This window comes from Lepidothrix coronata, unplaced genomic scaffold (genome assembly GCF_001604755.1).
Source record: "Lepidothrix coronata isolate B3197 unplaced genomic scaffold, Lepidothrix_coronata-1.0 Scaffold46, whole genome shotgun sequence".
Classification (NCBI taxonomy): domain Eukaryota; kingdom Metazoa; phylum Chordata; class Aves; order Passeriformes; family Pipridae; genus Lepidothrix; species Lepidothrix coronata.
The window spans coordinates 3,321,775-3,349,016 of record NW_016690226.1 but is presented as its reverse complement, the minus strand read 5'-3'; the positions used below and the strand labels follow the sequence as shown (position 1 = coordinate 3,349,016).

Sequence of the window (27,242 nt, the reverse complement as noted above, 5' to 3'; positions counted from 1 at the left end):
CCCCGGGGCCGCCCCCCGCTGCCGCCGCCGCCCAGAGCAGGGCGCAGAGCAGAGCCCCGGGGGCCGGGGCCGCGCTCCCGGCCATGGGCTCGGTCCCGCCGGCCCCGCGGGGCGTCCGGACTGCGTGTTCCCGGCAGGGCGGGCGGCGAGGCGCTTTATTTGCGATTTAAATAAATAGCTCGGCGACGCGGATGGGAGGCGGGTGTCAGCCCCGCACACCCCCGCCCTTCGCCCGGGGGGCGCCGAGCAACTTTACCCGGGAAGGACCCTCCGCCGGCCGGCGGGGCGGGGAGGGGAGGGGAGGGGAAGGGAAGGGAGGCCGGTCGGCGGGCTGGCCAGCCCAGGGGAGGAGGGTCTCCTCTCTGTGCCCGGCCCCAAATTCTGAGCCTGTCTTGGCAGACGGTTGTAAGCGAGGTTTTCTCCTCGAGGAGCGGTGCCGTGAGCTCAGGGACACGCCGGCATCGTCAGGCACGTGAGGATCAGCATCCACAGGGCTTCGACACTCCCGGCCCACCGAGTCAGGGGCGTCCTCACCCCGTGCTCTGCCGGCTTGCTGGACCGGCAGCTTGCACCTGCGATCTTCCATAGGGCCCTCCCCAGCCTTTATTTTTGGCTGCTCATAACTTTGTTCGTCTTTTAGTTCAGTCTAAAGGTGTGAAAGGCAAAATGTCATTTTGTTAATTTCAGCATGGCTCGGTGCATAAATAGATCCTTTGAGTTGCTCGTGAAATTGGCTACAAACAATACTGTGATGGTCTTAACCTTTTCAAAAATACCAGAGCGATACAGTTGGGCTGTGAAAAGACAAGAGATCTCTCATGGTTTAACTCTCCTATGTTTTTATGTTGAAGACATACCTGGGAAATGTGTCAGATTCCATGGTGTAAGCATGCACTTTTAAGTCAGAGAAGATAGAGCATCACTAGAAAGCAACCAGAGAGGTTTTTCAGAATGAGGATGAACTTTTAGGAGCCACAGTTTTATAAAGTCAGCCTGCAGTCTCCAACTGCAGTGACTCTGGCCACAGAAAGTTTCCAAATTGTGGGGTTCATTTTCAAGGCTGAGAGATTTCCTGAGGGGTCACTCGTTGCCTTTGGAGGAAAAGTTGCAAAGCTCAGCAAAAGAAGCATTATGCTGCTGTTTTGATCTTCGGGCCTTTGTGTGATATCTGCCAAGAGGAAAAAAACCCAATTGTCAATGATTGCTGTGTTTGTCTTGAAGCAGGGTGCTGTTTAAGTCACCTTGCCTTTTGTCAGAGTCCCAAGAAGTGTCATTAAGGATGAAAAACCTCAAAACATTAGGGATTTGCTGGAAGATGGACACTCCAACACCAAGATTTTGCCTGTCAGCCTGGAATATCATGGTCTGCAGACCAAGAGACCTTGTGACTCTATCTTGCCTCTTAATGGGACATGGTGTGACTTGTCCTGGGAGACTTCAAGTAGTGGTGGCACTGAGAGACTTGTGGCTTCCCTTCACCACTCCATAGAGCCCAGGGCTCCTGAATCCTACAGCTCCTTTCTCACCCACTGCCCTCTTTAGACCCACAGATCCCTCTCAGGGCCACCAGCCCTCTAGCATGTGCTGGAGGGAGGAGACTGGGAAACACGCCTTCTCCCAGAGAGGAGAAGCTTCAGGCAAACAGGAAGAGGTATGGCAAAGCAAAAGCATGTCAGGGCAATGTGACCAAAGGCACAAAGATGGTGTTCTGCAAACCATGGTAGGTGTGGCAGCTGCAAATAATTTTTGTGTCATTTGGTGCCATGCATATTTCAGATTGGGAGATCAGTGCACTGTTCCTCCCTAGTTGTTGTCTTTATGACAAAGAAGTGGCTCTTCATATAGTCCACACTTTCCAATGCAGAATTATGGATTTCTTAAAGTACTTTCCCTGAGTGGATGTACATTATGGTATCTTACCAAAGGCTACACATTTTCCCTGATTTTTAATTTGAGAATTCAAGTTTTCTAAGTATAATCCTTTGTTCTTATCCTAATTTCATCTCAATATTTTGAGGCTCTTTCTGTGGTTTAACATTATTTAACTTTTGTTCCAGTCTTTGCTTCTGAAGTGTGGAACTGCCCAACTTGGTGTTATTTGCAAAGTTTGAAGTCAAAAGTCACTAATGAAAGTAATCAATCCTAGCAGACAGATCAGGTCTCTTAATTTGATATATCTTCCTACTGATACGAAAACATCCACTGCACCAGTTTGGGAATTGCTCTTTAATCATACACTCCTCTCATGCTAACAACCATTTGAGACCGATTTGCCTTTATAAGAATGGTGTTCAAGGTAATGTCAAAAGCCCTACTGAAGTCAAAATATGTTTCATCTATTCCTTTCAGCACTCACTAAGTCAGTTATCTTGGCAAAAAAATAAATTAGGTTAGTTTGACATGATTTGTTATGGACAAATGCACAGTGCCTGCTTTTCATCACTTGGTTGCTTGCACACTGATTGCCGAACAGCTTGTTTCATTATCTTTCCAGATAACAAACGGAGGTTGGCTACCTTATAACACTTGACTCAGACTCTTTGATAAAGATAAGTATCCCATTTTCCCTTTTGATTACACTTGGATCTTGTTCTTGAAGGACAAGAAGGAGGAGGAAAGAATTAGTCCCTGTAAGAGGCAGTATGCTGATCCAGATAGACTATGGGTCTGGGTCAGTGGAAGTGGTTTGGTGTTCTTTTATGTGCTACAGGTCTCTGGCATCAGGAGCCAGCAGGGGCTGGATGCTCCCTGAAGAACAGGGAGTGCCATAACACAGCCAGCAGAGCAGGGACCTCACTGGCCAGGGCTCCATCCCACAGGATCTGAACAAGGCAAGCAGGGCAGGCCTGGAGGTGGCAGCTGGAACCAAGAGAGAATCCAGATTGGTGGACAAGTCCATGGCAATGGGATAGGTCTGAGGTCAAGATGGGAATATAAATTAGTGAGTCAGGTCTGGTGACAGCAATCAGGGACAGACACAGTCCTGTCATCAGCAGGCAAGTCCCTATAACAGTGAGGGCTGGCCAGGAAGCTGTTCAGCAGGTCCTGGGTCAGTGGGATACAGACATGGCTGTAGCTGTAGCTCAAGCATAGCCAAGCACTGGAGCCTCACCTGAAATGCAGCTCCCCTGGGAGGGGGAGGTCTGCCCATGCTGAAGTCTCCCTGCAGACTTGCCTTCAGGGTCACCAAAGGGAAGGGGGGCAGCCCTCAGCTGTGCTATCTCTAGGTTGGCTGCAAACCCAGGGTGCCAGACCTCCAGGAAGGGGGATGATGTTCTTGGGGCCCTTGCCTCTGGCTGTGTGGAGGGCATATATTTCTTAACAGGACCTGTTTTTCCAGTATAAACAAAGCCCTGGGTTGTGAATGTCTCAGGGGAAGGAGGAACTGTGCTGAACCACAGGCTCACAAGAGTGTGGTTTTGGGTTGTTGTGGGTTTGGGTTTTTTTCCTCTACAGCACAAAGAAAATCTAATTGCTAGTGGGGGAAAAAAAAACACATAAAGAAATTACGTTTCTCCTAGCAACTAGGGCTGCAAAAACATCCAGGATAAAGGAAAAATCTTAATTACAAAGGAATTCCCCAAATCATACTAGCTTAGAAGGGGAAAGAGTATAAATGTATAACAGACCACATTGTTTGGAAACCTGATGATTTTAAATCACTGCTGTTTGCATATGTACTCTCTGTCTTATGTAAGCTCCTCTGTGAGTTAATAGATGCTGTAGATGCTCAGCTGCCTTCTGCAGAGATAATGTCACATTTTCAGACTGCTGTAAATGCAGTGTGAAGAGCAACAAGAAGTGAAAGGTAGACAGGCTTTAAAGACGTCTGATAGAACTTACTCTCACTTTTCTCATATGTGGCTAAAGTATTTGAAAATAGGCTGCTTGTATGAGAAGTGTCTCTGGCTTCTACTATATTTGCTTGCATTAGGTATATAACATTTATATTTGTTTGTAATTAATAATAGCAGAGAGGTTGAAGAGGTTTCAAAGTGGATAATGTATTGATCCAATTATGCCTTTATTTCTTTCTTCTTCGGTAGACCTTGTTCTTCCAGACAATTTGAAGCCACGTTAGGAGATAATTCCAGATGTGCCCTTGATTTATACTTTTGGGTTCCAAATTTCCAAATAAACAGAGATTAATGAATCCAGTGCATTGCCTTGCATGAACTTCTCTTCCCATAGGCTGAACTCCAATGTTCGCTTTCAGGTTGTGTGTGGTATCTATGTTGAGTGCCTAGATGGAAACTGAACCCTGGGTACAACCTCTACATTTTCAGCACTTCATCAGAGGCAATTGATGGTAGTATTACTCTATCACATTTTTCTCCCCTCATGATTTCAGTGTTCTTTTCGTATCACATGCAACGCAGTTCCTTCCCTCAATACATGAACCATTACCACCTGCACCTTCACGTGAATCTTTTTACAGTGATGTTGGACAAAGCCAGAATTACACTGATGAGGAACTTAAGCAACAGGAAATCTTGGTAAAAGAAAATTTTTCTTTTTAAGAAAGGAAAAAGTTTTGAATGAAAGTCTGATAAACACTCTGCTTTCACTTTCCAGCTCCTACAGACAAAATATTATGCTCCTTCTCTAACATAAAATGTTAATTTTAACCTTTCAGAGTAATTTACATAATGTCTTCACCTGTGTGTCAGGGAAGTGGAGGATCTGTGGAGTAAGTCTATAGGGAATATATTGCACCTATGTGCAAGTTAAATTACTTGTTTCAGAACTTCCAGTTGCTTTGTGGAAACCAGAAATTCCTCGTGGGTAGGGACATACACACCTCCCCAGTGGCACAGCTAACGAAATCTGTGTTAAATTGAAACAAGGGTCACTCTTTAATTTGATATTGCCTTGATTTCATAGGTTGTGTGACATTGTGCTCTGAATCACTCATAATAGGATCTGAAAGACATTTAATTCCCAAGGCTTCCTCAGAGGGACACTGAGAGATGGCTTGGGAGGGCATTTTGCAGCGAGGAGTGATATTAACGAAATGAGCAAGTGCAAAAATTAAGGCGAGGAGAGATGGAAGACACGTGCAGTGACAATGCCAGGAGCAGCTCACGTGCATCTCCCTGCGGAGCTGGCTGGAGCTGCCAAGGCACTGCCCCGTACTTCGAGAGGGCGGGGCGGACACCCGTGTGCAGCCCTGAGGGAGGGCGGGGGCAGAGGCTGCTTCCTCCCAGAAAGCCCGAGAACAGAGGGAGCCGCGGGCACGGGCACTGCCCCCCTCGCGTGGCGGGGCCGGCGGCGGGAGCGCGGCCCGAGGGACGGAGGGCGGAGGAGGGCGGAGGGGAGGCCGCGCTCCTCCCGAGGGGCGGGGAGAACGGGGAATAGAACCGGACCCGGCCGCGGCACCGCTCCCGCCCCTTCCCTGGGCGGTGATGTCGGTGCTGCGCGGGCCGCGGCCCCGCTCCGCCGGCAGGAAGGGCTCCAGGAAGGCGGCGGCGGCTAAGCGGGACTGGGATGTGAGTGCTCCCTGCTGCCGGCGGCCTCGGCTGGGAGGAGGGCCGGGGAGCCTCCGTCCCCACGGCTGGGGGGGCCCCCGGGGGCCACTGCCCTCGTAGGGGCTCGCCCGTGGAGATCCCCGGGCTGCGTGTGGGTTTGGGCGGGCGGACACGCCGTGTGCGGGGGGGACATGTCCCCGCTGGCTTCCATGGCCCTGCTGAATGCCAGGCCTCCTCCCTCTCCAGGGGGTAGAGCGCACCGGGGCTTGGGGGCGACGCCGTTTGTGCTGGCTGGCTCCCGCCGGGGGTGGAATGCTCCCCAGCGCCATGGGGATGCACCGCTGAATAGTGTTATGCCGATTAAATTGTAATTTAGACGTTGGGTTGTTTGGGGATTTTTTTTTAACGAAACTTAAAACCCAAACGGTTTGTCCTCAGTTATGACTTTTGATGAATTCCCTGGTTCCTGTTCACAGAGTACCGTCCATGACTTGACAGTGCACCGTGCAACTCCTGAGGATATTGTAAGTTTGATAGCAACCACCTCTCTTTCCCTGTTGCAAGGACATTTAGTTGCCTGTCTGACATAAATAAGTGTTTACCACACTTACAGGAATGTTCAGCTTCTGAACATGTTGGCTCTTTAGTGTTAGTTCTTTATGATATCAAGCAACCCCAGGTCTGGCAGTTGGTGTTCTTCTGTTTTCTATTCCCGTTGGGAAGCAGTAGCCATAGTTTTTGTTTCAGTGAACTGTATGCTATCATAAATGCATAAAAACGTAAATACGTAAAAGCTCAGTTGACTGGTTGAAGTTAAGTCTCTGCTGGAAGGACTGAAAGAAGTGCTTTATCTGAGGAGTCTCTCCAATTCTGAAAACAATTTTCATTTAAACAATTTAAGTATAATTTCTTTATGCTAAAGAATCTGTTCATTGCAAAATATGTGCATTACATTTAATATTTCTTGATAGCATTAATTACCAGGATGGAATAGGCAGTATAAGCTATTGTTGCTTATAAATTTTGGCAGGGAAGTCAAGACAGATGGGCACAATAGAAACTTGATTCTATAAATGTTTGACTTGGTAGCTTCCAGAGACTTTAGCAAGCACCTCACATTTAATTTCTCTAATTTGGATTTAGACTGTTATCTTTTTATATGTTTCATTGTTAGAAGAGAGAGAATATCTGTGGTGACCCAACAGCGTTAAAACAGGAAAATGCCTTATGTCTTTTTATGCATGTTATAGGTTGTAGTGTTTGGGTTTTGCCTCCCTTTACAGCTGAAGAAACTCTTGCTGAGTCAGTGGTGTAAGGCAGATGGAAATGGTGATCACCTTTGGAGCTGCTCTAAGTCTGGCTGGTACTGATGGCATTTTACACCTGTGGATGTTTATGAGACTGTCCTTAGTATTACCATGAAACTAACGTAGATAATATTCCATGCACAAATGTTAAAATCAAGAGGAACTTGTTAGCATTAGCCTGCAAATTTTGCTTTAGGTTGTCTCTTGATCTTGAAATTGTTTCCTTTATATTTGCGTAGCTGCGTCGCCGTGAAATACACAAATCAAAAAACAAAGCACTGGCACATCTGGAACTGCAAGAGAAAGCACTGAACAGAAAATGGAAGAAGCAAAAGCAACTGGATGCTGATTCCTTGGAGAAAATGAAATTGACTCTGATGCGTGAGGTGAGAGCTAAATCTGTACTTGCAGCCTGCTCTGGGTGATTTGCAGCAGTATTGGAAAACTGCTCTTGCACATACGGCAACGTTTGCTCCTCTTGTTGGATAATTTGATGTCAGGTATGCAGACACACTGTGCTGCACACATGTAGTGATTGGAGCTATGACTGACAAGCTTGTCATCTGACAATCAAAAAGCTTGTTCTCTCAGCATTCTAAAGCACTCTGACTGAAAATATATTATTTAATTTGCTTTTGAATATTGAACTGTAGCAGTAAATTTAAGCCTAGCCAACAGAGTGAGTAACTGTCATTGTCCGAAAAGGTATTTCAGTGGTAGATCTCCTTTGTTTCACATGGCAGGTCACTCTTTGCCATATGTTATGAAAACTAATCTGAAAATTAGCTTTCAGACCTCTGTACCTGAAGAAACTGAGAATTATAGGTAAAGAATGATGATGAACAATGTTTGCCTAGCAGTTAAACATGATCTCGTAGTCCTGTAAATGTGCGGTGGATTAACCATCACAAACCTCCTCTTTGTTTCATCTTCTGTAATTTTTCAGAAGTCTGTTTCTGATCTCTGAGAACATTCAGCCATAGATAGAAACAAATCAAAGTACCTAGAACTGAAGATCACCGCCTGGTTCCCTATTTGACCCTTGTTTCTCTCCAATCACAGTAGAATTTTTGTGTTAAGGATATTGTGCTAATTAAACCTCAAACTTTAATTTTGACTTTTGTTACTTTCATACTTTCCTGCCAAATGCATTTCAGCAGAGTATTCAAAAGACCTGTGGACTTCTATATGAATTTCACTCATGTAATAGCAGGCTAGTTTCAATAAGACTTCCATGCAGAAACAAATTATGTATCACAAAGATGCATTACACCACCCTCTCTAAGATTTGGCTGGACTACCTATTCTGTGGCTTTGTGAAACTCATGTTTAGGAAATAGTCTTCTATATTTGTTGCTGTTTCTGATGAGAGTGCACAAATCTCAATTCCTCCTGAATGGCTTTACCTTTATAATTTAAAAGATTACTTTATTCGATATAGACTGTGTCTACTTCTCAGTTAGAGAAAAGATGCTTCCAGATAGGAAGACAAAAGGAAATGATTCCAGGCAAGATGAAAACCATCTGGCTGTTGCTGTTTGAAACACTGGCAGCTTCTTGTGCGTAGAGAAAAATAAAACAGATGGAAGAGAGTTACCATTTTGACCTGTCCTTAGCTTAAATCTTGTTAATTGCCAGATCCTGTTATTCAGAGTAACTAGGGGGACTCTGTGTCTCCCAGTGGAGCAGAACCACTGTGAATTATCTCCTTGTCTCTGTTTCCTTGGTGATCTTTTTAGTTACTGCTGTGAGTGTAACTTCCCAAGCCCCTTGAATCCTGCTCAACTGCCAAAGACTCAGAGACAAAAGCTATGAAAGTGCTGCTACTAGTGTGGTTTCTCTTGTAGTTGTAGGTTGAAGAGAAAGAGAGCAAAAGTTATAAAATGGACAAGCAAAATTTTATTATTCTGATGACTTTTCTGCCTGAAAATCTGAATGATAAAATAATAAGTTCACCTCTGTAACTGCGGGCTGTGAATGTTTAGGTGCCACACTAATGGGTCCTGTAACGACTTATTTTTTAAATAATGTCAGTGTATTGCACCAAAGGGTAGTGGTGCAATAATCCCAAAAAGTAGGGATTATTGTAGTGGGGAGATTTTAGGATTAGTCCATTTTATTTATCTTTGATAACAATCTGAAACAGGAGCAAAAATGATTTTTACTAAAATTCATAGGTGATAGCAAACTGGAACAAAGTACACCATCTGGTGAAATTGTTGAGGGCATGTAAATGGGCCTAGAGGGGTTTACAAGCTGATATCATTTTTTCTTCTGATCACAAGCAAGGGCGAGCTAATCTACCTTGGGAGCAAAGCTCTAGAAATGTTCATAACATGTTCAGCAGGAGGGCAAAGCTTAGGAACCTGCTGATGCTGAAAAGGTTCTAATGTAGGGAGGTTGAAAACAAATTAATCAGGGTAATTTTTCTCTGATGATACACATCAATTTAGTTTTAATTGCCTTAGGGAAAGGGATCACATAAACTCTTTCTTCCCTTTTTTCTTTCTATATTTTTTTTCTTCTGCAGGTCTGGCATAGCTTTGTCTAAAGCCTGCATTGTTTTGACATCAGATGGCTAAATGGAAAGACTAGATTTAGTTAGTATCAAATGTAAAAACTGAATAGTGATCTGGAAAAGTAGATCATGTGAGATGATTGAAAAATGAATTTGCTAAATAAATTATGAGGAGAAGTCTAATTTACTGCAAAGTAATTCAAGCTCAAAAGAAAACTAGAAAGATGTGGAAACCAGATATGTAGGGAAACTTCTTGACATAACAAAGTGTGTAGTAAAATAGGGGTTGGGGAGAAACAGGTGAAATGCCACTGCCTAGAATTTTTTGTATGAGGCTGAATGTAAGCCAGCAAACTTACCAATGAACCCTGAAAGAAACTCTGTGGAGATAATGGCATCGGGTGCTCTGAAACTCGTGCAAAACAGTCCCTCTTATGATTCCTGGAGGGGCAAAAATTGTCACTCAGTTCTTAAATTTTGAGTAGGAGGGCATATGTGAGCCTGACTTTTTTGTGGGATCTTCTAAAGTACTTGCAGTCTCCCTGGATCAATTTGATGAACCATGATGAAGTGGAGGTCATTTATATATCTGGTCTCCTCTCTGGTGTTTAGGAATAACTATCTTCTCTGCAGGTTGAGGGTTATAATTTTACTGGTTTTCCATTTCCACTTTGTGAATAACTTGAGGAGTTAGTGAGGAGTTTTGAATTGTGTTCTGCTCACGAAGCCACATCCCCAGTCAGCTCCATTTGGCTCAGAGTAGCTGGATGCCTCTTGCTTTGCACTTCAAGACCTCCTTCCTTAGGACTCAGCTGTTGCGATGGACTTCAGACACTGGGGGAGAGAGACTTTGAATACAGAAGCTGTGTCTTGTGAGAAATGTGTGGAGATTCCCAAAATGTCTTCCAATGCCAGATGCAGTCAGCTGTGTTTATGTCTGTTGAAACTTTTTGGGTGGTATATGGCTTAAGTGTTAGGTAGGATTTTCAGGAGTCAAGGCTGAATGAAACAAGTCTGCCTGAATTGCTTTGTTTCTAATGATCCATTTTTTTGGATGTCAGATGTAGATAAGTGCTCTATGACTCAACAACACTGAGATCAAATGATTTGAGAGTGCACACTGATTTATTTTTTTTTATTGCCAGATATGTCTATGTTTTGATAAGCATATCATAAACACCCAGTTTCTTGTTTGTGTCAGGCTGGGAGGAGAAGGGAGAAGGGAATGAGAGAATTGGCTCTAAAGAGAAAGAGTCAGTACCCCAGAAGTAATAACTGTTTAATTTTTCAGAAAAACAGTGTGAATTCTAGTGACTCAGAATGCAGTATGGTTTTCTGATCTATCTTAATTAGGATCTAATTACACAGTACCAACATTGCAAATGTTGTCATGTCAGCTGTTCCCTCAATAACTGTTAGAAGAACAATACACAAAAAAAAAAAGGAAAAATCAATCTGCTCAGTGTGAAGTGTTTCCTTATACACTATAATTTCAGATTCTGTCTGATCAATACCATTTGCAAGATGTATTGGATCGATCTGATCAGGTTATTGCTGTGGCAAAAGACTTGTTTGGGGATGCTCCTCGCACACGAACAGGTAGATCATCTCATCTCTACGTGGTAGTATTTCTAAGGTTATCTCCTTGCTTTTCATAAATAGTCTTCCTTTGCAGAGTATTCTTTCTAACTGCTTTCATCTCATCATCTAATGTAGTACAATTTATCCTGTTCATGTTGGATGGAACACAGATGAGGATAACACCTGCCATGGCAGGGCAGAGTGACCCATGGGTGGTTATTCCACTGTACTGGTCCACTGTGGAATTTCACATCGTATAGTGTGAAACACCTCAAACTTACCATTCGACAGCCAAGCTGCTGGCCTATGCAGAACACTAGTTCTGGTTCTCATTGCTACATGAACTGACTGCCTGCTCTTGGATATTGTTAAAGATTTATCAGCAGTTGCTGGTTGAGGCTTTTCCTATTCTTAGCTTGGCTTGTGAATCCTTGTGCTGCTGGAAAGCAGGACTGGCTGTTTGCACACGAAATCTTAAGGATATTTCTCTGTAGGCTGCCATTCTCTTTTGTTCTTAATAACTGTTTAATCCTGCATGCTGCTTCTGCACAAGTGTATTTACACAGGTGAGGAGGACAAAAGCCCGGTACATGGCCAAGTGGGTTAAGATAACTCTATGGTTGGTCTTTGGTCGTTGTTTAAAGTGACATAACATCCCTGTGACCTTTTTTGTGCAAAGTACAGGAACTTACATTTCCATACCAAGTCTCAAGACATGAGTATGGACCAAGTCCTCTGTGTTCTTCCCTGTGTTATCTAATTCCTTTAGGTTTCCCTAATGTAACAATGGCTCCTAACTGTGACCTAGAATCATCTCAAGGACCCATTGTACAAAAATGTGATCCTCCCAGTCAGCTTTCCATCCTTAGTGAATCTGTCATGGATTCCCAGGTAATGTATATTTTGTTCTGTACATATCCTGTGGCTTTTTTTGTTTGCATGAAGTAAGAATATTCAAAGGTAGAGTTTCCAAGGAGACCTAAACCTGGGGTTTGTGTGTTTTATATCATGTTGATGACATTCACAGAAGACCAAGTTAAACAGAGGTGAGTTTGTTTTGTGAGACTCTGGGAATCATGATGTTTTGATTTCTTAACCTTCAGATATGAGAAACAAACATCATATGTCTTGTAAAAGCTTTCTCATACTAACGTGCCCTCCCTTTTAAATTCTGGAATTATCAGGAAGAGAACAAGGTGATTACGGTCTAAGAGAAGAACTCCTGTATTACTTAACTAATTGCTACATTTCAAAATATGTCTCTGATTTACCCATTATGTCTGCATGTATGGGGACCAGTTCACTCCATAGCCTTGATTAGTCCTACAAGTTTAACTTTTAATACTTCCCATTATTCTGCATTTATTCAGATTTGTTTAAAAAGTTTTTAAATTGTTTAAATTTCTTTAAAATTTCATTTGGATAGCCTCTGTGTTCTGTTTTCTTTTCATAACATAAATTGTACCGGGAATACTCACTGTGGTTTGAGAACAGGCATATGATGCTCCCAGAAGACAGCTCACTAATAAAGACCAAAAGGGCTTTGTGGTAGCAAAACTGATGGTATCATATTCTCATGTTTCTCTACTCCTGTTTCGTACTATCCTTCACAAATATTTATAATTTGAGTTGTAATACTTCTGTCATGTATTTCAGTGTGGTATTTGTTTCTGTGGGGTTTTGTTGTTTGGGTTTTTTTAATATGAGAATTAATTGCTGCATCTTTGGAAGCTGTATCACTGGATGCATCTTGCAAGATAGGCTGAAATTTTAAAAAGAAACAGGTATTGATAGTTGTCTGGCAAGCTTCTGTGAGTTTTTCTTATGTGCCTATGAAAATCATAGTTAAAGGCTATCTGGTGAAACCTATGTAGAAGTTCAGAAACCTGGTAGTTTGAGGAACCCTAATTCCAAATTTGGTTGCTTAAGTTTTCATATAAATGAGGTCCACAGGATTGTATTTTGGTCAGGTTGCATTTTACACACAGAAGATAAATGTGATTTTCTTACATTCTTACAAAAATGTAAGGTCTCATTACAAGGTTGTTTACCTTGTAACGTCAGCTGGATGAAAGTTTACAAATGCTATGATTTAAGTTGCTTTTTCCATGTTCTGCCTGCTATATCTCTGTATTTGTTTTTATACAGTCTTTACAACTTTTATTTTATCCTCCAGTTTGTGTGATCTTTCTTATTTAATGGAAGTCATCCAAAGAAAATATTGGATAATAACTTGCTGAGTTATTTTCAGAGATAATTGTCAGTATCAATATTTCTTAGGTGCTAAAGTGCTCCAAAACTTCCCACAAAGGGGTGTGAATTTGTTTGTTTTTTTTTTTAATGTGTATGTTCCTCCTTAAATTTTGTTTTGGAGACTGAAACAAGTGGTTTTGTTTTTTCTTGAAACAATTTTTCTGAAGTCCCTTTTGTTTTCTTTGTTGTCTCCTGAAAGGCTCTTAATGAAGATGAAGAGGAAGCATTATTAGAAGATGGACTCCCTAATTCTTTAGGTTTCAAATCCAGCATCAATTCTGACAGGTCAGTACAAATCCATCCATTCTGGTTTCTACCTGCTTATCACTGGAAATAGATGGAGTTAAGAGGGTGTTGCATGGGTATAGTTAAGTTGGCTTTTCTGTTTCCCTTTGTTCTTTCCTTATCTCAGATTTCTAGGACAGGCCTTGTAACATTCAGGCTGTGAATGAACATGAGCAGGGAACTCACCTGAGCAATTGCAGATAATTTTAGAAGCTCTATCTAGACTGAACAGTTAATTTAAAATCATACTACTCTCCTGTTAAAATTCACTGTTTTGCTTGATTTCAATGTAGGCTACTTCGGTTGTTGAGACAAGAAAATTCCTCTGTGAATTCTCAGTTGTGGGCCGAAAAGCATATGAGAAAACCCACCTTATCACAGGAATCCAATGTGCCTTTGACTCCAACAACTGTTTCTCCATCACTGGATCAGTCAGGTTGGATTTGCCACATCACAGCCTCCTGAGGGTTGTGAAGCTGTTCACAGGATCCTGTCAGGAATTCCTTTTCTGTGTGGGGGCTGAGAGGCAGAGATGTATGCTAATTTGGCTCAGATGAATTTCCAGACTGAAAAGCTGGCTCTTCTGATAAAATTACTTCACATAACATGCCTGAAGTGTTTTACATATGTGTTTTTTGTTTTGTTTTGTGTTAAATCAGCCCTCAATGCTACCAGTGTAATCAAGAGAACCCATTCAAGACTTCAGAATGAAGATGAAGAAACTGTAGACTCCACTGACAGTGTGAGACAAGTGCTGAACCCAAACTCCAGGAAACAAAAGCAAATTGCAGCAAAGAGTTCAGTACTTTTAAAAATAATATACCCTTTGGGCCAAGGTCCTTAATGTCATAAGAAAGTGTGGGTTGGAAGGAATCTTTGGAAGTCATTGCAGGGCTAATGCCAAAGTTTGATAAGGGGGCTCTTGCATCTTGAGGATATCTAAGGGTGGACGTTCCACAGCTCCTTATCTAGTGTATTCCCCTGTGTTCTGCATGTTCATTGACAAAGCCAAGCCCATAGGAATCTGGGAACATAAATGTGGCCCTTTGATGCTATCCATTACCTTAGAGGTCGTGGAGTTCTCTCCTGTGTGGGGCTTTTCTAGTTCTGATACAGCTTTGTACTCTGTGCTGCACAGACTTGTGATACATTTCAGTCTGCATGTTCTACACGTTTGTGTGTGGGGACTGACACAGATACAAGCTGTAACATGAAAGCACTGTTGTAAAAGAGTTGCTTACTGAATAGGAGAAAGCAGCTTATTTTTCACCAGCACATTGTTTCCATGCTTTTGACTAGGAAAGAGGAAAGTACAGACAGATAGATATCCAAGATGAAAGCACCAGTCAGTCATACTTGAGAGGTACTAATGTCGTGGCAGAAAATGTATTTTTTGATTATCTGAAAATTGCTGGAATGACTGGGGACGTTCTTTCATGGTCCATTTCATCTTATGGGAAGAGAGGGCCTTTCCTTTGATTTACTTCAATAAACAGTGTAATTTCATTGGTACTGCAAAGCTTTCTATACAAGTTGAAATTCCAATGACACTTTTTTCCCCTTTCAGTGAAAAGAAAGCAAGCTGCACAGAACTCTGCAAGACAGAGGAGAGATGATTCTCCAGCTAATTTAAACCCCATTGACCTTCAGAGGGACAAGAAATCCAGCCTAGATGTTCTCAACCACATGATACATGAAGTGGAGCATGAATTGGAGGAATATGAGCGATGTACAGGTCGTGAGGTTCAAAAAAAAGAGGGAAGTGAAGGCCTCTCTGGGTTTACATTGTCACTGGTGAACGCTCTGTGTCGTTTGATGAGATACCTCAAAGAGGTGAGAAGACTTAGAATTGCTTCTGTAGAGTGAATGAAGAAGGGTATAAAGTTACTTTACAGATGTGAACTTTGGTCTTTTCTGGCTCCCAATCATTTTACATTGACCTCTGATTATTATTGCTTATTACTTGATTTGCTTGCAATTAGGAATTAAAACTTTTAGTTTGTTAGAAACTGGTATCCTGATTGAAAATGGAGGAGTTAGTCTCTCAGTGTCTAATAGAAGAAAATACCAATTGAAATAATTTAAAATTTGTTATTTAAATATGTTCAGACTTGTAGCAGGATATTAACTACAGCCTTGTTTACAAATTTCTTGTCTTCCTTTGCCTCCCAAAAGCAACACTATTGTCACTAGAACAGTGGACCCAAATCCCCAGTTTTCTTTGTGGGTTTCCTTAGCTCTCTTTCTATCCATAACAGCAACTCTGCCTTAAGCAAGAATGACCTGAAGTGTTCACTGTAGCAGTGCACAGTTGGGAATTAATGGAATTCCATAAACACTACCTATAAGCCATATAGAACTTCTTTTTTAAAAAGGGAAAAAAAAGTATGCTTTATTTCATCTGTGCCCCAGAGCTATCAAGATGCAGCAGTGTCTCACAAATTCATTTGGCCTATGTGACATTTTAAACTGGATTATGACAGTTCCTGCACTCTTTAATAGGTGCAGCAGAGCATGTTATCTAAATCCTAATGTTTTTTCACTTTTGGTCCCAATGCCAGCAGAAAATAATTCAAGGTATGTTGTAGGCAGCTCATGCTCTAATTTTGTCTGGCAGCAAAAAAAATACCTCAGTTGCTTTTCAGGGTCTCTTATGTTTTGGAGATGGGATGTATTTCTCTTATTCAGGGATTCCTTTGAGTAAGTGCAAGCATCCATCTGGGGAAGGGTTCCATCTGCTAATTCTGATGTGTTTATGTGGATTTGTAGCCTTGTTTAGTTATGGTGGTCCAAAAAGTGGCAGTTATGTATTCCATTTATCAGTTAGAAGTGGAAGGGACTATTGTGTGTCTTGTACAAGAGACCAGACTACTGCAGTGGTCTATCCTAATAGATTATTAATATCTTTTGAGGGCAAGAAGTTCTTTACAGTAAGGTTGTTTGCTTCATGTTCAAGTAGATTACTTAACAAATAAACTTTTTTTGCCTTCTTTAAAAAAATAAAATAATTGAAACCCTCTAGAAGTTTTTCTCTGATGGGAAACACGAGAAAGCAAGTACTCTCTCCTTTATTTAGTCAAATTTGTCTTCATTAATGAATAAGGGAAACTAAAGAGTAGCACAAGTAGCACAGGATACTGACAAGCATTAGCACACGTGGAGTTATTTGATTACTGGTGAAGATTCAGTGGCTTGAGAAATTGTATCTATGCAGAGAGACAATGGTTGTAGTTACAACCTGTGAAAGTTGTAAAGGCAGGAGAACAAGGATGTGTAGAATTCTGTACAGTGTTCTGGAGTAACAAATCAAAAACAGTAAGCTCTCTGACAGTTCTCAAGCCCTGACAATTGGGTTTTGTCATAAAAGTAGTGAAGTCAATTTAGCAATAGGGGGAAGAGCTGTTACAGTTCGATGCCATATTGTCTCATTCCTGTTTTCAAATGCGAATATGTATTGGTTTATAGTAGGTTTTTAACTTTTTCTCCCTCTTTAGACTGAAATGCAGCTTCATGAGAAAGAGGTGATGAGGCAGCAGCAGGAGGAGATGTTGAATGAACACAGAGAACTGATTGATGCTCTGACTGCAGAAGTACTTTTAGTGAGGGAAGAAAACATTACTATGCAGGTACTGAGCCCTCCTCTCTTCTTACCCATCAGGATGACTTGATAGAATTCTGAGTTCTGTTCCAAATATAGGCTGAGATGCATTGTCTCATATTCTAGAGATTTTAACAATAAACAGAAAAAAATGATAAAATTGACAGAGGAGCTTGAGAATTATGATAGCACATGCGGGGAAGGAATGTTTGGAAGGTTGTTAGTTTATTTTAACTTCAAGGCCTGAGAAAGTGAAACCGGGCTTTCCTTTATCTATCTAAAAGCTTAAGCATCTTCTTTCACAGTTCTATGCTGTTAACTCTACTGGAGCAACAGAGTAGACTAGATGTAATACTGTGTGTTTTCTTTTTTTCAGTTTTCAGTGAAGGTACATTTATCAATGGTTACATTTGGAAACAGAGCGATCGAGCAACCTCACACAGGAATTGGTGTCATGAGTTAGGAAAAGGGAAAACAAATAAACAAGAAACATGGAGACAATATTATTTAATACCTCCCTGGAATGCTACAGAACCACGCAGTGTTTTTAAGAGGCCAAATTACTTCTCAGGGCTGCTTGTGGTATATGATTTTCTAAATCGTTGCTAGAATACAAATTTCTGTGTCTCTGTTTTCCTTCCTCCTTTAGAAGAAGCTTCAGCAGTACATGACAGTAACAGATGAAAAGCTGATGTCTCTCACACAAGCATTTAAAGGCCTCCCTTTGGTAGAACCTGAAAGAGAACAAAGCTCTAAACATTTTGGAATTGCAAGAAAAGGTCCAGCAGACAGCCAAGGTGTGTACATGCATGTGTGAAGGATGAAACAGGAGTTGTGGTTAGTTTATCCCTGTGGTGGAAAATCCTGGTATTTAATAGATGTCTGCTTGCATAAATACCTCTTGCATGAGCATGAATCTCGCTTCAGTAAATCCATATGCCACGGGTTCTGCTGTGAGCACAAGCACAAAAGGAGGGGAGTAGCCTTCCCCATTAAGTTGTCTTACAAAATCAGGTTTATTCTGAGGGTTTTAAAAAAACCCTAGGCAACCAAAGAAACCAAATGCAACAGAATCAGGATGTTGCCTTCCTGTTGCTGAGGCAGCCTGACACTGTGAGATTGGTTCTTCCATAAGGCGCTGGAGGTCGCTGCTGAACAAAACAGCAGCTGCTGAGGCCCAGAAACAATCAGGCAGAGGTCTGTGACTTGGTATTTGTGATGTTATGTGAGAGGTGAGTGACCAGTTGAGTGATATGGAGACAGGCTAAGATAAGCCAGTAGCCTTGATGGCCAAAGTAACCAAACAATATTCATCTTGTACTTTTAACCTTCTTTCACCATGGGGTTTTCTCCCAGCTGTTTGCCTGATTGGTTGTTTAAATGAATTGGTTTTGCTATCAAGGTCAGTAAATGCTTGTGAATCCCAAGATTCCTCTGAGCTATTTGTATTTCATAGTTAAATGTTGGGTTTGTGGATGTTTTTATAGCTAAAAACTTTCTTTCTGGAAGAATATTCTTCTCAGGAAGAAGCCACATGCAATGTCACTTCTTTTTTTTTTTTTTGTGATTGACCCAGGCTTTGTAAAAGCAAGTAAAAAGAAATCACACCACAAAATACAAAATCCAAACTGTCAGAAAAGCACCCCTCATTTAAAAAAAAAAACAACAAACAACACAAAAAACCCTCACAGAAAAAACAAATAAACAAAAATAAATGTTACCGTTCAACACTTCTGCAGGACTAGAATTTTCAAATCTTCCTACTTGGCTCTCAGGAAAAGCCGTCTTCCTGGGAAGAAAGCTTCCTAAAGTACAAAAATATTTCTTTCTCCTCCTCCTTCAGAAGGGTATCTCTTGAACCCTTAATGCACCTGTCTGGATGTGAAACATTTGAGCTAGGTAGTTTTAGCACAGAAAGCATTTGTAAGCTAACACAGGTCTCTGGAGAAAGGAAAGGAGGGGAGTGGGAGAGATACTTCAGAAATGCAGTTCTGTACAGTGAAGTAGAGCAGGAGGACCTTATTTCTTGCCAGGGTCATTGAATAGCAGGTGGCAGGTTTTAAATCTAAATTCTGAGTAAAGTAAACCATAAGCAGTATTTTATGCAAGCAGCCTCTTCTGACTCTTTGTCATTGAAGGTGTCATTTTTGTATTTTGGGATCAGATATGTTCTCCTTAATTTTCCACTAACTTCTCTTACTGGTACAAATGTCCTGAACAAAATTGTGAAGGGAGAATGCAAAATTGGTATCAACAGATCAGTGCATATAAGTATATTAAAATTACTATGGTATCTCAGCTCGCTACAACTTGAATTTCATGCTTTTCATTGTGTGCCTCTGGTATGTTCCAAATAGATGGCAACGTACACACAAACTAATTGTAGTTAAATACAGAAGAATAACTTTTTTTTTAATTGAACAGATGTCTTATTTGAATACAATTGTAAAAAGTCATCAGAGAGCTTGAAAAAGCCTTGAATTGTTTTCTACTTAGGCATTAGGACAAGTGTGTAGGTCTTTTTGTCTCAAGAGAATGTCACCAAATGCACCTCAGATATCTGTTCTTCACGAGTCATGTGTCTCTAACTCTTGAGCATGAGCTGCCAACAGATCTCATACTAATATCCTGAGATTGTGAGGCTTCATGTAAGAGCTTTTCATGCTGTTATGGCCAGTAAAGATTTGTTATATGCTTGACTGAAAGAATTCTGTACCTGGGGATCTACATAACCTGTATGTTAGAATTGTGTGTGAAACAACCTAGTCTTCTCTTTTCGGGTATCTGAGTTCTTACTGAGATTTTTCCCTACCTTCCTATTGCACTAAACTTGGGGTTTTTTCTCTATTTTTTTATTCATTTGTTTAAGTTTTATCCCTGCTTTGTCTTTTTCTTTAGAAAAACCTGATGTGACGTATTCTGAGCCCAGGACTGAGGCAGGCAAGAGGGAAAATATGCTGAAATTTCCCCAGGAAGAACTTCCTTTCATGTTTCCCACCCTGGGGCCAGGTGCCTCACGTGGTGTGGGATCTGATAGAAACCTGCCAGCTCACATCTTCCAGCCAGCTGTGCTGTTGTCACCCCCCCAGCAGAAGAGCAGTCAGGAATTGTCTTCCCTCCAGAATGGTGAGATCTGTCTGGCTGTAGTAGTAGACTTCAGAGTCTTTAAGAATCTGTGTGCTTGGGCATATTGGCCCCAGAGCTGGAATTTCTGACTGCTGCATCCATATACACATTTCTTTTCTTACTGTGCCTGTTGCTAGATATCCTTCAGGCTTTCTGTTTTCCATCTGTGGTCAGCAGTCCTGACTGTATGACTGCTGTACTATTTGTACAGCACAAACCATGACACAGGGCAATTGGAAGTTTATACCTAGTTCAGCCATTTAGTGGGCTGCTGTGCTGTGAGGAGGTACATAATAAATCTGGAGGAAGTGAACTAAAGGTCTTGTTCTACAAAGAGCAATGTCTTGTTTCAGTCCCATTGAGAACTGTCAGATGTTGTCTGTCATTAGAAACAAGAATATAGAACTATATTCCTGGACTTCTCCACAGTTTAGCTATGTGATAAATATATTGTTGCTCTTTCAAGACTGATGCTAAACAGCTCAACAAATATTAAACTGATTGAATGTTTCTTTATGCTCAATGATTCATAAAACACACTTGAGTGTAAATTTTTTAAATGTTCCCTGCTCAAGAGGCAAAAACTAGAGCTTGGGAAGGAATGGGCTGTTTGGTATATAAAGCATAGAAAATCAGGTTTTGATCACAAAATTCAACTTGTACTTAGCATGTAGCAGCTAACAGTGTTGTAACTTATTTAGTCATGTCTATGTTGTGCATTATCTGTTTGCTGATGATGATCACAAAAAAATACCTAACTACTTTTGCTGGCCACAGTGCTTCCCCTTTCTGGGGGCTGACTAAATATCTAGTTTATTATTATGATAAAATGTTTTATTATCCTGAAAATTTTGGTAACAATCCAATATAAGTACCAGTTAAGGTAACTGGATTTTGGAAAATGGAGGACTAACTAAGGAATAGTATCTGATCTGTCAGCTAAGAAATTCAAAACAATTTATTTTCTCCTCACTGACTTTTCTCTCAATCTCTAATTAAATCATTTAAATGTAAGGCTGTTTGCAATAGGAGATACTAAATCCGGTGAGTTCTTGCAGCATGATGTTGCATAGAGTGGTTTTGATCAGTAAGGTAACACCATTCAGGCTAGATGTTACAATTCAAGTTCCCTCTTGATTATTAGTGCTGTGTTGCAACAAAGTCACCGTTAGTTTCTTCAGTGAGGATCCCCTGTCTCAGTCCTTACTGTTCCTTTATTTCTCGTTCATAGCGTTTACAGCCATTTCTCAGTCTCCTGAAAACACTGAAAGAGACCCATGCAAGGAAAGGAGCTTACCTTCCTCCCTGAAGGCACAGAGCACAACTGAGGAAAACTGTCTCATCTCTCGAAGGCAACCAATTCCTTCTGCAGACAAAGGCTTGGAAGGTTCCCACAAGAAAATCAACCTGTCATGCCAAGGTGACACTAGAAAAAACAGCACAGCTGAAGAGTTATTTCAAAGTGGTGATCTGCTGGGACAGATAGCTGAGCTCACACGGCAGAATGCTCTAATCAAAGCTCAACTGAGCAAATTCAGAGGTGCCTCCGGAGACAAAAGTGACTGCCCAAATCAGCCAGGCCCGATACAAAATGCAGATCCTAGTCCAGACTCTTCACAAGGACAGGTGAGAATTTAGCAGAAGAGGAAGGCTGAATCCCCCTTTTGCTGATCTGCCTTCCCATGGCTTACTGGTGCTTTTGTGTCTTTCCTCTTGTCAGTTGTTATTCTTTTAATTTGTTTGCCTGGGGACTTGTGATTTTTGTCATTCACTAGGGAGATTTCTCACATTAGCCTTTGTTATATACGAGTGCTGAAAAGTGTGCAGCACATTTATAGGTTTAGGATAAGGTAATTCTGCAAGAAGAGGTGTGGTTGCAATGTGATCAGATATTGTTCTTGTAGCTTGGATAATATTAACAATGAAAGCACTGCACCAACTCACAGGTTCTCGGCAAGCTTTTAAGATGCATATTTAAATCCACATCATACCCCTCTTTTGCTACTGTGATCCAGAAGCCCATGAGACTAAAGTTAGCGCAGGTCCATCTCTTGCAAATACTTGACGACAGTGTATGTGCTTGTTGGGTCTGTTTTATCAGTCCTGTTCTTGGAAAATCCCCAAATCTTTGGGAAAGAGAGACCTTGAAGGCTTCAGTTCACATGGAAGAACTTTAACCTGCAACTAAGCAGTTATTCAGTGACACCCAAGTGAGTGGAGTTAACAGAGAAACATCCCTGCACTTGCTTCTGTCTTTACTTTTGTTCCTCACAGTGGCTAATTGACTGTTCAGTTAAGGATCCTAAAGACTTGAAATTTCCTCATGTAAATATAGGCTGAGAGTGTTGTCATTTTCCACATTGTGTTATGTTGTGTAATATTTAGTCAGCATTTAGTTGTACAAGACCACGTAAACTTTTAGAAGGTGGTGTTTTTGTAGAAGCAATGAGTGAGGGGGAGTTGAAGAGGTCAAAGCAGGTGAAAACACAGCTTAAAGATGAGTTCCAGGACACTTCTGCTAGAAACCTGCTTTTCCTTCCCCACACCCTCCTGAATACGTGTCTCTGATTAAGTATTTTCTTAACTATGGTAAATTGCTGGATGTTTGGTGGGATTCTTTGGGATTTGTTCTTCTTATTTCTTAAATTATATGGACAATAGCTGTGTTTTTCCTATTTGAAAGATCAGTTTAAGGTATTGTAGTGTCTAGTCAATTAAGGACTTAGATACAGGACAGTAAAAGGGAGGGAAAAAAATCAATTTTTCATGGGAGGTGCTATATAATTGTTAACTTTCAGTTTGAAAATTAAATGTATAGCAGTACTTGAAATATATTGTATGCTCTCCTTGGTGGTGCAAATTGTCAGTTTTTCACTGGAAGTAACTATCCCATTATCCAAGTAGACTCATCTCATGGTATCAAAGAGCTTGGAGGAAAGAATAGCAGAGCTGAATCGCCAGAGTACAGAAGCACGTGATAAACTGTTGCAGTTAATAGACCAGCAAAAATTAGCTGCTGATGATATGGTCCCTCCAATGCTGTCTCCTGTTCTTCCCCCATCCCTGAATTATACTGGTAAGTACCCAGCTTCAGGGGAAACAAAAACTAGTAAGACAGCAGTTTTCTCCTTTTGAGAGTTTGTGTCCTTATCTTACTGGCTGAGTGGTTGTGGTCAGCAGTACACTTGCTGTCAATGACTGTGTCATACAAACACTCCTTACTTCAGAGAGCTTAAAACATGTCAGCTAAACCTCTCCTAAAGTTAGTTTCTTAGTAATTAGTCTGCTGGAAGTATTGTGCTTCATGGTAAATCTGTTCTTTGCTACGTTCTTGTCTGAAGAGCAGTTGCTATATTTGGATATTAGGAGGAATGTCTTCACAGAAAGGGTTGTCAAGGGTTGCTCAGGAAGGTGATGGAGTCACTGTCCCTGGACATCTTTAAGGAAAGACTGGACGTGGCACTCAGTGCCATGGTTTAGTTGACGTGGTGGTGTTCCATGATAGATGGGACTCAATCTCTGAGGTCTTTTCCAACTTAATTCTGTGATAGTCACTGGTGGGCAGCACTAGGCTTTTAATCAGTCCTCTATCATGCAGAATCTTTTGTAAAAAAGACCAAAGTATTTACATCAGGCTTTTGAAAGTCATGGCAAAGTGGTCATCCAGTTCTCAACCATCTTCTAGTTTTTGGTCTTTTGGGTGCTCTTTCTATCAGACTACTTTGCTCAGTCACTGCCAGTGGTAATAGAAAGGAGTAACTGGAGCTTCCAGCCACCTGAAGAGTTAAATTAGCTAAAGGAATATCTTGATGATTCAAGATTCATAGATTAGCTGCAATGTGTAACTACAAACAAAATTACTTTCCAGGGGGTGAGGGCTGCTTTATCTTTTCATGGAGTCATTAGCATTACAGGCAGAACTGCACGTGACCCCGTACACATGATCTGTCTAGAACACCCACCCTTTCCCTCTTCTGAAACCACATGATGTATAAAGGGGGAAGGACTTGGAGGAGAGGGGAAGGAGGAGGAGAGACCACGTGTGTGTGCATATGCATGCATATGCAGTGACTCATGGGTTGGATCATAACACTTTTAATGCTTCTTTGGCTGTTGTAATATCAATTCAGCACGATAAGTAAAATCTTAAAGGAAAAAAGTAGAGAAATTAGAACTCTTTAAGCCTCTGATTGCCAAAAAAACCCAGAAAACTTAACCATGGAAGAATCATTCCATATTGTGTGTACATTGACCAGAGTTGCTCTGAGCATCTGATTTCAAAGCCAGTCATTTTCAGAAAGTGAGTATGAGGTTGATGTTTAACGTGATGTTTTATTTCTGGTCTGTATATTCTATGCAATTGTGAAGAGGTATGTGATGCCCCTTCCCTCAGTGGGAAGGTGAAATAAATGTTGTGCAATGTTGCTGTGTTCTCGTCAGAATCAAGCTATTATTTATTGCCTAGAAAATGAAAGGAGGACAGATGAAGTGTCTGTTCCTGTGGCAGTTGGTGTGGACAGCTCCAAGGATAAGGGGGATTCCTCTGCCAGTATGACCTGTATAAGAAGGTAAAAGTCAACCCTTCACTATTTCACTTTTGTAGTGTCTTGATTACCCATGCAGCAGAAATTGAACACAGTGGAAAAACTGCCATGTTTTGCTTTGGCTTCATGGATTTTCTCTGACTTATCACATTAAACTATGTGGAAGTGGGATAAAGGTCCAATAGCTTTTTCACAACTTCCATTGTTTGTATTTAAAATATCTGCAATGTGACACAATGCAGATGATGTGGATTGTTGAAGACTATTGATGAGGAATCCTAACTCACGATCTGAGATATGATTCTTGTAGTCATTTCCATTTTTAACTCCTTCAGTCTCATTTTGAATATCCCCAGGTCTGTAGGAGACTCCAGCAAACCTTGTTCACCCCCAAGTGCCACGTCAGAAAGTGTGAAATTAACTTCTGTCAGCCAAAGACCAAAGGTGAGACTGAAATATTCAGCCAGAAAATCTGATTATGCTGTCATATAAGGAAAAAGCAAGATAGATGAAGGGGGGAGAGCTCTGTCCTGCTTTAAATCTACTGAGGCTGTTAGTAATTGATTCATGGCAGTTTGGATTATGGACAATGGGCAAGAAGAAATATCCCTAGCCTAGATTTCTGATTCCTGACATGCAAAGAGAAGGATAGCTTGCAGTGAGATGCTTCTCATGGGGAACTCCAGGCAGTAGTGCAGTCTGGTAATCCAGTCATAGATCTTTATGCTTGAAAGCAAGCGTGAGAACATATTAATAACCTATCTCCAGGTGTCCAAAATAATCTAAATTAGGAGTGATAAAGAGAAACAAAGGGTCCAAGACTCCCTGTCCTGACAGCAAAGTATACATCACCAGAAGGGAAATTGGGAATTCTTAAGGTAGATGTGTCTTAAACTAGGTGCCTGAAGGAGGTGATGTGACTCCCTCCATGTTGCTGATGGCAGACAGCAATCTTACTTGTTGGCTAGCAAGTCTATGGGAAACTTATAATATTTAAATTTTAACTGATTTCTTCTTTTGCAGGTAGAAAAGCAAAAAGAAGAAGGATGGTTTGCATTGTCTATGCACATTATGTAAAGGAAGCTGCACTTAAGTCCTGTATTTTTTAATTTTTTTTTATGAACCACAGTTGAATCGTAATAATACCCCTCTCCAGATGTACAGTTTAACTCTGAAGTGCTTTTGTGTCAGTGCCATTAGTATGGAAAGGTCAATATGCTTACTGTATTTGTGCCACACAAAGCGCTGTAGGAAGTCCTGGGAATGGACACACTGCTGTGACCTTATACCTTTTCACCAAATAGACCTTTCACAAGATTGTAAACTCAGGCTGCTGTAGCATTATAAGTCAGCACCTGATACCTGTGTTAGGTACACGGAAGGCAGGAGGCTTTAGAAATGGCATGTGAAACCTTCTGGGGCATTTATTTGCACAAGATATGGGGATGAAAAAGTCCAGAAAAACTGAGGAAATGTACTTGGCATTCAAAAGGAACCTGGAGATTAGGAACCCAGTCTGTTTCTGATGGATAAGAATTTGCATCAGAAAGAATTTGTTCCTTCTGTGGTTTACAGTAGCTCCCGAAAGTTCTCTTTTCTGTGCAGTTAAGATTACATCTGGACTTGAGGATTACTTTTCAAAAATCTTATTTAATATTTTTATAAATATAAAGTGACTATTTGAAGTTGAAACCAGACTCTTTATTTGCTAGGTACTAAAGTCTGTGCTCTTTGATACAATAGAAAACTGATATTAAGCTGATTTGCTATGTGCGTATATAATATTTTAATGACCATGGTTTTATATTGGTTTTATTTGACTTTTTAAAGTAGTCATTATTTTATTAGTAATGATTAACAATAAAACTTCTGATTGTGAAAAAATGCTCCTTTATCTGTTTCTTACCTTGTAGTAAACCTGGACAAAAACATTTATAATGGAGATTTAAAAAATGAAAATAATCTGCATGTCTGGAAAAGAAAATATCTGCAAGTCTCAAAAAACAGATTTTTCAGTAAAATTGTTTGAATATTTTTCTTTTTTTAGCTGTTAAATTTACCCCTAAAGGGTTGGGCATTAAAAGGGGACAGTCCCCAGTCCTTTCAGTCATTACACTTTGAGGAGAATTAAGAAAATACACTTTTTTTTTTTTGGTAAAGAGGTAAAGGTGTTGTTTTTTAAACAGACTTAGAAAATCTAAAGAATGTGGGATTCAAATAAGGACCTGTTCAAATATTCATTGACATTTCCAGTTTATTTTTCCAGTGTTTGGGAAGTGAAGAAGGTTCGTATTTCTGTATTTTGTGAAATAACAGGTAAACTCACTGTTTAACTGTTGAGGGATGAAATCCCTCAACTCATGCAGAGAGAGGAATGCCAAAGTTGGGATGGGACTACATAACCATAGTATCCACAGTTTAATCCTGTTTCTTCTGCTCATGGTTGCTAAAAATGCTCCATAATAATTTAGTCTGAGATTTCCTTTTAGAATACAGGATTGGAATTAGTCTTTTGAGTCATCTAGTTTCTTTAACTTGGAAGTCTCTAGGTGGGAGGGACAC

At 40.9% G+C, this 27,242-nt stretch overlaps 1 protein-coding gene across 4 annotated transcripts; it reads left to right on the top strand.

The window, feature by feature from the left end:
• Window positions 1–5,323: 5,323 nt before the first annotated feature.
• SPICE1 (spindle and centriole associated protein 1) lies at window positions 5,324–26,560 on the top strand. 4 transcript variants are annotated; one of them, XM_017814867.1, is made up of 17 exons: window positions 5,324–5,489; window positions 5,945–5,992; window positions 7,015–7,161; window positions 10,790–10,892; window positions 11,644–11,765; window positions 13,327–13,412; window positions 13,706–13,848; window positions 14,072–14,209; window positions 14,980–15,245; window positions 16,907–17,038; window positions 17,660–17,807; window positions 19,909–20,136; window positions 21,368–21,762; window positions 23,041–23,212; window positions 24,602–24,704; window positions 25,037–25,124; window positions 25,704–26,560. In XM_017814867.1, the coding sequence occupies exons 1-17, from the start codon at window positions 5,406–5,408 to the stop codon at window positions 25,755–25,757; spliced, it is 2,457 nt and encodes an 818-aa protein (XP_017670356.1). In that variant the 5' UTR covers window positions 5,324–5,405; the 3' UTR covers window positions 25,758–26,560. The 4 variants fall into 4 exon arrangements, with proteins under 4 accessions (XP_017670356.1, XP_017670357.1, XP_017670359.1 ...); XM_017814868.1 differs by lacking the exons at window positions 10,790–10,892; window positions 11,644–11,765 and having other exon boundaries at window positions 5,325–5,489; XM_017814870.1 differs by lacking the exons at window positions 5,324–5,489; window positions 5,945–5,992; window positions 11,644–11,765 and having other exon boundaries at window positions 7,048–7,161.
• Window positions 26,561–27,242: the final 682 nt, after the last annotated feature.

Excerpts from the sequence above, each read along its gene's own strand:
- SPICE1 (XM_017814867.1), top strand. The coding sequence starts at position 5,406 with ATGTCGGTGCTGCGCGGGCCGCGGCCCCGCTCCGCCGGCAGGAAGGGC. Across the intron at positions 24,705-25,036 it reads AGTATGACCTGTATAAGAAG|GTCTGTAGGAGACTCCAGCA; the intron begins GTAAAAGTCAAC and ends GAATATCCCCAG. Across the intron at positions 25,125-25,703 it reads CTGTCAGCCAAAGACCAAAG|GTAGAAAAGCAAAAAGAAGA; the intron begins GTGAGACTGAAA and ends CTTCTTTTGCAG.